General features: G+C 29.6%; 2 protein-coding genes across 4 annotated transcripts in view; both read right to left on the bottom strand.

Annotated features, from left to right (window-relative positions):
- LOC107437395 (uncharacterized) overlaps window positions 1–13,075 on the bottom strand; it is a 548,903-nt gene that overhangs the window by 175,709 nt on the left and 360,119 nt on the right. The gene's annotated exons all lie outside the window — the stretch shown is intronic.
- Window positions 3,155–13,075, bottom strand: part of LOC107445600 (LIM/homeobox protein Lhx3-like) — a 104,180-nt gene continuing 94,259 nt past the window's right edge. For all 3 annotated transcript variants that reach the window (XM_016060032.3, XM_016060030.3, XM_016060031.3), the window contains exons 3-5: window positions 12,348–12,550; window positions 9,996–10,346; window positions 3,155–6,473 (exon numbers count right to left, since the gene is read on the bottom strand). In XM_016060032.3, the coding sequence (XP_015915518.1) occupies window positions 6,076–6,473; window positions 9,996–10,346; window positions 12,348–12,550 (952 nt within the window). In that variant the 3' untranslated portion in view covers window positions 3,155–6,075. The remainder of the gene's footprint in view (window positions 6,474–9,995; window positions 10,347–12,347; window positions 12,551–13,075) is intronic.

The following is a 13,075-nucleotide window of genomic DNA, read 5'->3' as shown; positions in this document are numbered from 1 at the left end:
AAGTTCTTTTTGTATTATAGTATTAGATCTTGGAGCAAGGGACAGTGAATTGTCATATTTCATGAGAATCCTACATATATATATATATATACTATATATTATTCTTATGGTTTATAATTCCATCATAAACTATTTTTTACCTATTTTAATCTTAGTACTTTTTGTGCTAAAATCAACTGAATCATATTGCAATATATATTGTTTTCCTTTTATAATGGATGGTTATATTGCGGAAATTGATTACAGCATAGGTTCTCACAATAAAATTTACTTCTCATTAATCTAAAACAAAATAAAAAAACTACAAAAAGTGCTGCTTTTAGTGAATCTGAATAAATGTAAGCATTGTGCATTGACTTGTTTGAAAATTATTTAGTAGAAGTGATGTATTCTTATCAAGTATATTCAATATGAATTATTTTTCATTTTGAAATGTCGCCAAATTTAGACATGAGAGGTCATATTTTGCAAAAAAAATGAAGAATAATGCCTTGGAAATTCTTAAAGGACTACATTACTTACATTGCGAATACATTACTTTGTATTAATGCGTATTTTTAGTAATTACTTATGTGTAAAGATTATTATATTCCAAATGTTGAATCAAAGTTAAGAGACTTTTTTTGAGCACAATAATATAATAGGAAACAAAAATGCATTCAACTTTTTTGAAGATTAAAGTTGTTACTTGAGTTTCAAAGGATTCCATGTTCGGAGGTACCATTTAAATGATTATTAAAAAATGTTAAGAAATTTATAATTACATATTTTAGTTTTCAGAAATTTTTCAGAGATTTTGTAGTTTCAGCTTTTAAGCTAAATTTTAGCTCTTCAAAGGAATTCAGCTCAAATATATAGCTTGATTTGTCTATGAGCTATTGATATTCAATATGGAGCAACTACCCTTCATAATATTAGTTAATTAATAAAATAAAATCAAAAATGTTTTGCGTCACTCTTTATAACAGCTATAAATCCAAAATGGAAAAAAAAGTCATTCAAATCTTTTAGTCTAATTATTGTAATACCATCTTCGAAAGTTAATCCCCATTGGACAATTCAAACAAAACATCCTCAATTTTCAAGTATCCTATGAAAAATTTCAAACTTAAGATTCATATGCATCCTGAATCGATAGCATTTTATTTTTGGTGTACGAACAACTTTATTTCAATCGTTTATTAAATTTTTATGAAAACATTATAGATTTTAAACAAATATTTTAATATTTCAATGTTTATATAAAACGTTTTTTTTTCATTTTGAAAAAAGTAATCAAAATATAGTCAAAATTAAACAAATACTCTATTTTTAATATTCAATTTCTTTAATACAGAAATATCCAAAAAAATTCAACTATAGAGTAAATTACAGATCTAAAATAATGTGTATTTGATTAAAAATGCAATTACAGTCTTTTTTTCCCTTTCTTTTATTAAAATAAATAAATAAGTAAGAAAACGTTATCGGCCGATATCCGTTTTAACTTAATTTTTATATAAGTTCTTAATAACGAGACTTAATCCTTAGGCCTTAATTTCAAGTAATATTCAATGGTATTTTTTAAAATTTTAAACTGATTAAAATAATTACGTGCATTAATCAAAGAGTCAAGAAATTGGGATGAGTTTATCATTTTCTCAACTGTTTGAGAATTCCCTAGATTTATTTTAAAAAAAAGTAGTTTAAGAAAAGAAACGAAACCAAAGTTCAAAAAAAGAGAAAATTTGAGTTTTAAATAAAGACTGAAAAAATTCAACCCAGTATTTTTTTCAAAAATAAACTTTACAATCTTAAACAAAGATGATACACTCTCAATTTGAATAACTTTTTTAACAATTATTTTTAACATCTTTCCCTTAAATAAATAAATTGTTTCATTTTGTTCCTGTAAAGTATACAACATGCATTAAAAAAATAGGTAAATAACCTTTATGTATTAGACAAGTCCTTCAGCATGTTTTTTTAGTGCCTTTAAGTGGACTTTATTATATCACATTTCTATTTCAAAAACCATTTTCGTATAGAACATTGTTAGTATGAAGAAATTATTTAGGCCAGGACGGTCACTATATATTCTACTTCCCTAATATTCTGTTTATTAGAATGTTAATTCTAACATCCTCATCAAAGGATGACTAAGACCAAAAATTAATTTAAAAAATTTATTTCATAAGCAAAGTAATAAAACCAGATGCAAAAACGAATATTTTTTGCGCAAGGATTTTTATTTTTTAATTTTTATTTCATTTTTTTGTTCATTTTTTACATCATTTGATTTTTTACCCCCAAAATATGTGGTATCAGCAATCTGGAAACATGAGAAGAGCTGTTGGAAGCTTGGGCCTTTTGATAAGAATTTAGAATTTCACTTTTTACACTTTTCGTCATCTCATAGAAAATGAAAAATTATTATAATTCAGTTCAAAACTTTTTCAACCATTAGTAAATTAAGTAAGAAAAAATAGTATATAAATTATAGTATAAAAATAAGTATTTTTTTCTACCCTGGATTTTCTTTGGATAAAAAAGTTTTATTATTGTGGTAGAAAATTTGCCGCTTCTCTTAAATGTTGTGAAATATGCATATTTTCCAGGTTGTGTTTACCCCAATAAATTAGGGGTCAAGAATCCAAATACATCGAAGGAAAGTTTTGCTTTGAAAAATGTTTATTCAGAGAAAGAACATTTATGTGTCTAATTTCGTGAATTAAAATATTGCTTGTAGAAATTATCTTAAATCAATTTGAATATTGAAAGTTAAGCCCCTGAAATATAAAGTCTCAGCACTGAAAAATCTTATTTTATTTTTTGATCAAAAGTTATTCAGAAATATCCTTCTTTTTGCTCTCTGTACAAAAGTACATATATACATACAAGCATATGTATAGAATTGTATGTAAATCGATATGTACGCACATACTCTTTTTTTTTTACTTTCTTTACGCACGTAATTTTAATTGTATTCATGCAGGAATAAAGCGACTGCAACATAAAATAAACGAATAAAGTTAATTTCCATTAATTAAAAGTAATAAGTTTATCTCTTGTAAAATGTAGCATAAGGATTAATTTTTTTAATTAAAAAATTCGTATTTGTGAGTACTTGATTAAAGTGCATGGTTGTTTGAAAAACACAAAAATATAACAAAAATATAATTGACTAGTTTATTGTGCCCAAGTGATAGAAAAATGACGATGATTACATTGAAATAATAATAGTAGCACATCCATCAGAAGGAAAAATCAATCAGTTTTCTCCAATATTTATATTTTGATAGTTACTTGTTTACTTTAATACAGAAATTTACATAAAGTAATAATGTTAATCTATGCATTATACATAATTTAGAAAGGTTAGCGTATTAGTAAGATCGCATATAAACCACTTGAGATCCAGCTTTAATGTGTATTTATAATTAATATTTACTATTAAAAAAGCTTTATTAACTTCGATTATTGAATTTTCGCTGAGCTATAAATCATTACTCTTTATTGGAAGATTTTATGATAATTTTTTTTTCTTCAGCAGAACTGTCTGCGTGCTGTCTGAAGTTTTTAATTAAGTTTTATGTGGTATAAAAATTATTTGGTGCTGAAACTGTAATTATTTTTTTCATTTTAACTTTTCATATTAATTCTTAAGTTAAGTTCTTTTTTTAGTTATAGTTCTGGTATTCTATTAGAAATGCTATTTAAAAATCTTTTACTCTTTGGAAATATGGCACATATTGTTGAATACAACAATGTTAAATTTGATGGAAAATGGTTAAAGTTTATCGCTTTGGATTTCAAGTGGCTTGTATCAGAAAATAAATATATTAATTTCGATGAATATATAAAATATGAAATGCATTTCATTTTTCGAGCGTGGTCGGAAACAATTAATAATACTTCGTGTCAGTTTAACTTAGCAATAGCCTATGGTCATTTATAGGCTCCAATATCAATTTTTTTTTTTTGTAATTTTGAAGTTCAACCGCAGTTTTATTGCAAAAACACGAAAGAAAGGAAAGGACCATATACAAGGTGGAAAATTATTGTCCACATTATTATCTACATAAACTATTTTAACAATAGGATAAAATGAGAAATTAATTTTGACTCCTTACACTAAAATACAGCTAATGTAGACTTGAATGTATTCTGTATAGGTAAAACTCAGTATTGAGCGAAAAATATAAATTTAGAATAAATTAAATAAAATTGTTTTCTTCTATTAACTGGTTTATTTTATTATCGAAATTCTTATTCTACAGTACTCTATGGAAAAAGGAGAAAATAATTGTAGTGATTTTAGACTATGAATTTATTTGGACTTTTTTTCTACTAAATTAAATTAAATTATAATAAATTAGAGACATTTAATTCATTCATTAATTTTGCAAGGATATTTTTTTCATTAAAGAGAAATAACTGTATGATGCAAAAATAGTTTTGCTTTTAAGAAAAAAGAATAAAAAGGAATAGCGTAGAGTATATTTAACTTTATTCTTGTTAAGAGAATCAAACAGTCTTGAGGTTCGCTTTCTTTACTTGATGAATAAAATGAAATCAAGGAAAAAATAAAGAAATACCCATCTACAATTGGATACCCTTAGAAGTTCCATTAATTTTAAATTTCATTCTGCGATAATTATTTTCAATTAGGTTTTTTTTTTTGAAAATTGAAGAATTGTGCCAAAGACTATTGCAATATTACATACTGTAGTTTCCTCAACAGTGCCAAGTTAATTTGACTCGAAGTACCAGAAATCATGAAAACTAAGCCATTTCACTTCTTGAAGGATGTGACTTCTGACGATCACATAATTGTAAAGGATGACTATCCACACATAACATATGTAACCACTGGCCACAACGCAAATATGAAGCTCTCCATTTTATGTGATTCTGTACAGAAACCGAAATAAAATACAACAGTAAGAGCTCTCTCTTGACGATAAATGTATCTCAAGTTCTTCAACTTTATACAGATTAAAACTTACAAATGATTTCGAACGTCCTCTGAAGTGCTTCAGAGAGCACGACGAAAAACGTGGTGTTTTTATTTTTATTTTTTTTTTCTTTCTAAAATATTGCTCTGCTTCTATCTGGATGAGACATTTGTCCGCTTCTGTTTCGGTGGAGCAATGAGTTTCGAATGAAAACCGTAGTTTTACGAAGTGGTTCCCATTGTGAGGAGTGTAGTCAGTATGAAATGAAACAAAAAACCAGATATTTAAAAAAAAACTATACAGTTAGAATTATTTTTTTTTTTTTTTGTATCAGTTTGAATTTAGACGTTATACTCATTAGAGTTAAATAAAAAACTATTAAGAATGAATTTGTGTAAATTTGAGAATTTGAATTAATGCATTACTTGCACGAGCAAGAATAAATATACATAACCCTTAGCCCTTCCTGTTTTCCGTAACTCATAATTAAAATTTTGCTAATATATATATATATACATATATGTTGACTTTTGTTAATTATCGAAAAATTTGTTAAATTTATTAAAAATACCATAATAACAAAGCAAGTTACTAATGACAAATAACTTGAACTTAAATAAAAGGGACATTAACATTTTTCTGCTTGAAAGTTCTATGAGAGCAAAATGATTAATATACTATTATTATTATTTATGATGTTAAATGTTATGTTAATGTTAAAGATACTATTATTATTATTTATTTTATAAGTGCTGAACACCTTTATCCTTACTTTTTTGGTTTTAATCTTTTTGATACTAAAAGAAATATTAATTCCTTAACAGCTACAATAACACAATTGTTTTAATACTATTTCAAAATGAAAGAAGTAGTTTTGTTAAAAAAGAAAATCTGTGAGTGTAAATTGAGAAATATAAAGATAAGGGTTTTCTTCTGGTTGTAATGATTTAATACGCTTTTCTCTCTCACGTTGATTATTATGCTCATTGACATGACTTCATTAAAGACCCTCGACAGGGTCATGCGACAGAAGCAAGTTGCGGGAAACCACGTCCGTAAAGTCCTCATTCTCAAACTCGACCGGAAGACATCCGGTGGTTATTCACAGGCCAATTAACCCTTTCAATTAACCTTTTTCTCAATATTGGGCAGCAGAAGGCGGCACACCGCCCCCTCCACCGTCCACTTCATCGAGCCAGGACGCTGGACTTGGTGGGAATTCGGGAAATGTTAAGTTCCGACTACCCGCACTAAGATCTGTAGGTTGGGGAGGTACCCCGAGGATTCCCCTTGGGGGAGGGAGTCCTCCCGTAAGGTGTCCATTTTGATGATAAGCATCTCCGTAGTAAGAAGGTGGATAAGGGCTGTGGCTGCCAGCCAGGTAAGGTGGCGTTCCAGGGCCGGGGTAGGTATGCCCTCCTGGACCAAGATAATTCATTCCATTAGGCGGGGTTGGAGATGGCCTCATAGATGAGTCGGTTTCACCGAGTTGTGAATTACCCATTGGAGTACCAAATGTGTCCCTTAGATCATCATCTAAAATGAAAAAAAGAAAAAAAAAACTAATGTTTATTGTGGTTTAATGGAAAAATATTGCATCACGATGATTATTATGAACACTATGTGTGAAATAAAGTTAAAAATTACTCTTAAATAGTTAAAGAATCACACTCGCTTTACACCAGTTACTTAAAATTTTAATACTGGAATGAAGTAGTACAACATATTTCAGACATTTATCAGATCGAAAAATAGTGGTCATAAAAATAAAAATTTTAAGTAAAAAAAATGAATGATTTTAAAATAAAATTGTTAGTGAATTTTAAATTATTTTTGAACAAAAAATCAAAATAGTTTACATTAAGTTTAATAGTACTAAATGTACTTTTACTTAAAATACAGGGTACCATAAACTTAGCTAACTCAGCCATCCGGATAAACTTTGGTACATAGATTTTTAAAGTAAGATTTTCAGAATTCATACAAGTTTCTAAACAAAATTTTGGAGAAAACATTGATTAAGGACGATTAAAAATGCAAAAATTTAGTAGGCAGAAAATTAGAATAATGCTACCGCCCAAAGTAAGTAATATTTTATTCAACAAAGTTCAACAATATGACGATCTTAGTTAAGTAAGCAGTAAAAAGTTGTTAAACGTTATTTGTAATTGGTGTGACCTCCCGCACTATACATAAAGAAAAAATTGTTTATCGATATGGTTGTAAAATTTCATTTCTAAGTCTTGATTATCATATACGCATACGTCTGACTCTAAATATTTGTTACAATAAAATTTAAATAGTTTACGAAAGAATCGTTGTTCAAATTTGAGGTTTTAGATTAAGAATGCAGCTAACTAAAATTGGAAAACTAGAACAGTATTATGAATTAAATTATGATTATATTACGTTAAAAACTTTTTAACAGTTTCGAATGTTTAGATAGCACCGGGTGAAAATTATTGAGTTAAATGAAATCGAAAATTAAATTTTCAAAAACTACTGATTTCAAATATTTCGTGTACATTTTTAAAATAACTACAGATATTCGAATTTCGTTATGTTTTTTATCAATTGACATGATATGTAGGAAAAATTTTCAAAATTCGCTGTAATATGGAGACATCGATGAATTTCTGTTCGGCAGTTCTGAATTCTGTGAAAATCATGGACGTTATTTGTGCTAACTTTGTCTTTAATGCTGTCCAACAAAAAACAAGTCTCAAAAGTTTACATCAGGAGAATAGAGTGTTCTTGATGTTTAAACGATAGAAAATGATGTATTTCAATATTTTCACCAAATCAAATAATGAACAATAGCAACAATAAAAGCCAGAACGCTTGAAAATATTTCTCAACATACCCTGCATTAAAACTGCCAGGTTTTAACAAAAAACTCCTATTGGCTTATTATTAAGGTATATTGTATATATTCCAACAAACATTAAAGCATTGTAAATTTTTCTCTTTAGTTCAAGCAACTACACGTCATGCATAAAAAAATGGTTAAACTATTTCTTTAATTAATATAGTTATAGAAAATTTAGCTTTTGTTTCTGACTGTCATATATACTGACTCTGACTCAAAACTAAGTATATATTTGGAATAATACTATGCCATTTGCGGCCGAAAGATACGAGTTCGGCAGACGGTGTTTGCTTAAAAGAGCTCCCATGAAAAGGAAGCCTTACTTCACCCTTTCTAACTTCCGCAAACTTTTGAAACCCCTCAAAAGCGCTAAAATGGGACACAAAAGAAAACACTTGTTGTCTGAGTTCTTGGCGTGCAGCTGGAGCACGTATCCCTCTTTTTTTTCTCTTCTTTTTTTAGGATGTTAGAAGGAAGATCTACAGGTTGTTATAGAAGAAAGTTTCTGAATACTTTTATTTTATTTTCCTCTCAGAGAAGACAAATATCTTGCCTGCTTTGTAATATTTCAATTTTTCACTTTAAACTTGTTTTACTTTAAGTGCTACTTGAAAACATTTCCAGGAAAGTTTTCATTCATTTAATTTTTAAATTTTATCAAGAAAGGGAAGTCTTAACAAAAAGAAATTAATATAAGGAACACAGTTATATACTTTTAATGCAGTTTTAAAAGTATTTTAAGACTTATTTGGTCTTTCTAAGTTAAAAAATATGAAAGTGTATTTGATTTCAATTCCAACTATGCAGTTAAATAAGAAACTAAAAGCACACCCCAGTATAAAATGCCCAGGCTGATTTATTGTTTCACTTAGAACCAATTATTATTGATTCATCAAAATAATAAATAATTCATTTTGAGCAGATATAATTGTATTTTATCTGCTACCCTGTTTTTTTTCATGTTACAAATTTTAATAATTTATTAAAATTCACCAACTTTTTAAAGAAAATTATGTGCTTTTATTAATATTTCAGATACTAACTTTAACTTGCACGTCATCTGAGTTTAGGCGCCATCGAAAACTGTGAACAATTGCCGTCATTCAGACACGGGTAGCCATCTCACTATTTAGCAACTAATAATTTTAATTGAGTTAGATGGATCTTCAAGCGTCGTTGTCACTTGATTAAACTGATCTAAGAATAATTGAATTACTTTGGGCAATATAATGATAGACAAATTGTTCTATCATTATTGTTTTCTGATAGGCACTTTACAAGTTCCCGAAATTTCTACTAGATAATAATACAATACAAAGAAAGAATGGAAGCCTATAAATAAAGTGTAGTGTTTTTCAATATAAACGGTTATTAAAAAAAATACTCTTCTGAATTTGAAAACGTAGCTAATTGTTATATTGTGATAAACCTTCAAATTAGAGAAATTCTTTAACTAATTGATAAGAAAATTATACGTAGATTACTTCCGAATAATGTTTCCAATGTACAATTCTTCAAGAATTTTATGCATGCTGCGTCATTTTCGAGCTTCATAGCAATTGGTCAGAGATTGACTTCAAAGGTAGTTTCTGAAGGCTCTTTAAGGGCATGAAATTATGTTTTTTTGGGAATAATGTGACATTTTCATAAGAGTTGGGAGTTTGAAAGTTACTAATAACTGTTACGTTAAGTTTAGCTTTGCCAGGGCTTATAAATTTATTTTGAAAATGGTGCAAAACTGGAAGAAAAGGCACAGTTTTGAGAAAAGGAAAAGCTTTTGTGGTCTAAATTTTTAATATTGAAAAACTAACTCCAATGCTGTATTATTTGGGCTCATAAATATTTGCAAAAAACTGGAGTAAGATATTAATTTTCCTAATTTTCATCTGTTTGAAAAAAAGGTAGAAAATTGTGGATTTTTAGAAAGGTTTAAAATCTTTCAAAGTATTTAAGTTATTTGTTCATTCTAAAACCCTGATATTTCTTCACGTTAAAATGATACATATATATAGTTTAAAATCATCGCCTGATTCAAGTATAAAGCACTTAAACAGCAGCTTTTTATTTTCCTTCTCGGCAAATCTTCGAAAAACCATGCTAAACTGTGTTTCTTCTCCTCCATTCTTTTATTTTCCTTGACCAAAGAGCTTTTAAAAAACCGTGTTTAAGTGTTCAAAAATGATACTTACCTCTGAAATCTTTATGAGACCTGAGATCAATTTCTAAGGAATCATCGCCACCTCTTTCGATGCTACTCTCTGGGGACGTAGGAGGACCACTACCAGACGCTACTGCTTGTTTCAGATGACCATTTCTGAAGTATTCTCCCCATCTGCTCTTACCGGCGTCTTTTTTTAGACGTTTTTCTTTGGCGCGTCTGTTTTGAAACCAGACTTGGACGACGCGCATGTCCAAGCCTGTGTCTTGACTGAGCTGCTCTCGAACGTGCCTGGCAGGTTTCGGACTGTTGTTGTATGCTGTCTTTAAGGTTTCGAGCTGTTTTGCGGTGATGGTGGTGCGCGGCCGCTTCGTTGTCCCCTCTGTTCTGGAACATACAAAGTCGTTAATGACGGTCGCATACCTTGATATAATATAAGTAAGACTATAAAAAAGCAACAATGTCAAAATATTTTGAAGAAAAATCTACATTATTTCAACAAACTGTCAGAGATACAGTAAGATAAGATAATTGAAGAATTGAAAAAACTTTTTAATAGTATGAAAACAATATCAGAATAATAATGACAAAAACAAATATTGTCAACTATTTTTTTCCAGAAAGCTGTAATTTACTTTACTCTAAAGAATTAAAAAAAGAAAATATCGAAAAAAAAAGTTTTTTTTCTTTCAAATTGCAATACGCAAATGCTTAAAAGGTATGCTTTTTTTTAAAAAAAATTAAATATTAAAAATTAAATATTTAAGCTATTTTTTTTCTTAGAATTTCAAAGATGCTGCTATAACAGAGAAAGAATGTTATAGATTCAAAAACTTGGATACCATTTTTTTTTTAAAAAATCCAAAAGCTTTTTACCAATTTATTGATAAGGAAAATATGCAAAACTGGTTTAAAGAAGCATCTTATCCAAGATAAGTCTTGTGGTCTTCAGCAGAAAAAGGTGTCTTAATCTAGATGATGTGTATTACCTAGTCTATAAGTTGGAATTCATTGAGAATGTCAAGTGTCTTGGGGTTTATTATGACTCCAAACTTAACTGGGGTTATCATTTAGAATACTGTATCCGCAGGGCCAAGAAGATTTTCGGGTCTTGCAGAAATGCTATTGGTAAAACGTGGGAATTATCTCCCAAGATAGTTTATTGGATATACTCAATGAATGTTTGTAATATCATCACATATGGCACAATTGTCTGGTGGTCTAGGACTAGATTGAGCTCCATCAGGTCTAATCTTAACAGATTACAAATAATGGTCTGCGTAGCCTTGTCAGGCTGTCTCAGGACCACTCCCACAGCTGCTCTGGAGAGCTTATTTGGGCTTCTTTCATTGAATCTACGCATTGAAGTAGAAGCTCAAACTGGTATTAAGCGTCTTATGTACCTTGGCTTATGAAAGGAATATTCCAAACGCTTGTCAAAGGGTTGCCTCTATATTGCGTACCTGGACATTGTATTCTTGGAAATGAGCTAGCTGATGAAGCAGCAGTGGCTGGATATAGGGAGATTTTCTGGTGACCTGAACGAGCCTTGGGAATTTCTCTCGCATCATTCACGGCATCCATATTCAAACTCTATGGCAAAATTGCCCATGAGTAATGGCGCGACTCGGATGCTCAGAGACAAGCTAAAGAGCTGAATCACGACTGTCGTGACCTCTAAGTCTAAGTCTAGCCAGATAGAACAAGAAAGTCAAAATGTTTGTACGCGTGATATTTGTCCAAATACATTATTGCGCATGAATTAAGAATGAAAAATTTCTGTTTAGATATGTGTTAATATCCAAAGAAGGTGATGAAAAATATTCATGTTCAGAAATCAAAACACATTGAAACTCTAATCATGTATAAAACTTAAAATACTTTCTAGTTTAATGCAATCTAAATAAGAGAGAGTACATTAGAGTACAAATTAAAATGGAAAATAGAGGATGCATAAGGGATAAATGGCATAACTTTCATTAATTTCGAATCGAATAATAAACACCAATTAATTAATCAAAACAAATAAAATCTATCAGATGTAAAGATGAAAAGTTCCACATGGTTAGCACGACTATAAAGGTATCCTAACTCATGATACTACTGGTAATAATTTACGTCAGCACTCCAATTGTTGCGAATCAGGTGCAGTTAACTAATCAACCGTGGGTTCGAACTTAGATTTCCCCTTTGGAAGGCAGTCATCTCAAAGTCATATCTACTTTTACCCTTCATTTTTTAGGTAAATATAGAGTTTTGTTTATATTGATTATGATTGTTTGTATACTAGATATTGGTTTTATTACTTGATGCGGAAAATAAGATGCCCTTCTTATGTATATATATGTACTAAGGAACTTGACTGACATATCAGAGTCCTTACCGCGTGCTTTGGCTGCTTCGTAATCTGCTTTGCAGACGAGCTTGTTGTCCTCCATAAGGTAAAATTCATCACCTGTGTTGAGCTGTCGTTTGCAAAGGATACATGCGAAGCAGTGCAGGTGGTAGACATTATCCTGCGCTCTCCGCACTACCTGGGTGGGTGGAATTCCTTGCTCACAACCAGCACACTTCGTCCCAAACCGTCTGTGGAACATAAAAGATAGCGTTTCAATCAAAATGACAAAAAAAAATTACTTGTAACTGGAATTTAAAAAAAAATTAGGAATCACAACCCAGAAAAATGAATTATGGACAATTGAGAAAGTGATGGAAATGTTTATTAAACACAAATTACAAGTGATTTTTCAATCGACATAGTACAAGCACCGAGAGGCATAACAAGATTATCAAAGACATTACCCAACGGTTAGATATCTTAATGAGATTTTGATATCTTGTTCAATTTTCAAGTCAAATTCGGCAATGGATGTCAAACAATCTGCATGTACTACACTTTTTTTAACATACCCATAGAAAAAAGTCTTTTGGAAATCGCTAAGAACTTCTTTAAAGAAAGACATGATTGACGCAATGGGACCATCCTTTTGAAATTATTTAATCTTATTATAACAATATAATTATAACAATTAATTATAACATCTTTCTGAACACAGGAAAAATTACGCAACTCTTCTATCCTGAGCACTCTTTGTTTATATATATATATAT

This window comes from Parasteatoda tepidariorum, chromosome 5 (assembly GCF_043381705.1).
Source record: "Parasteatoda tepidariorum isolate YZ-2023 chromosome 5, CAS_Ptep_4.0, whole genome shotgun sequence".
Classification (NCBI taxonomy): domain Eukaryota; kingdom Metazoa; phylum Arthropoda; class Arachnida; order Araneae; family Theridiidae; genus Parasteatoda; species Parasteatoda tepidariorum.
This window is presented reverse-complemented; position numbering and strand designations above follow the sequence as displayed.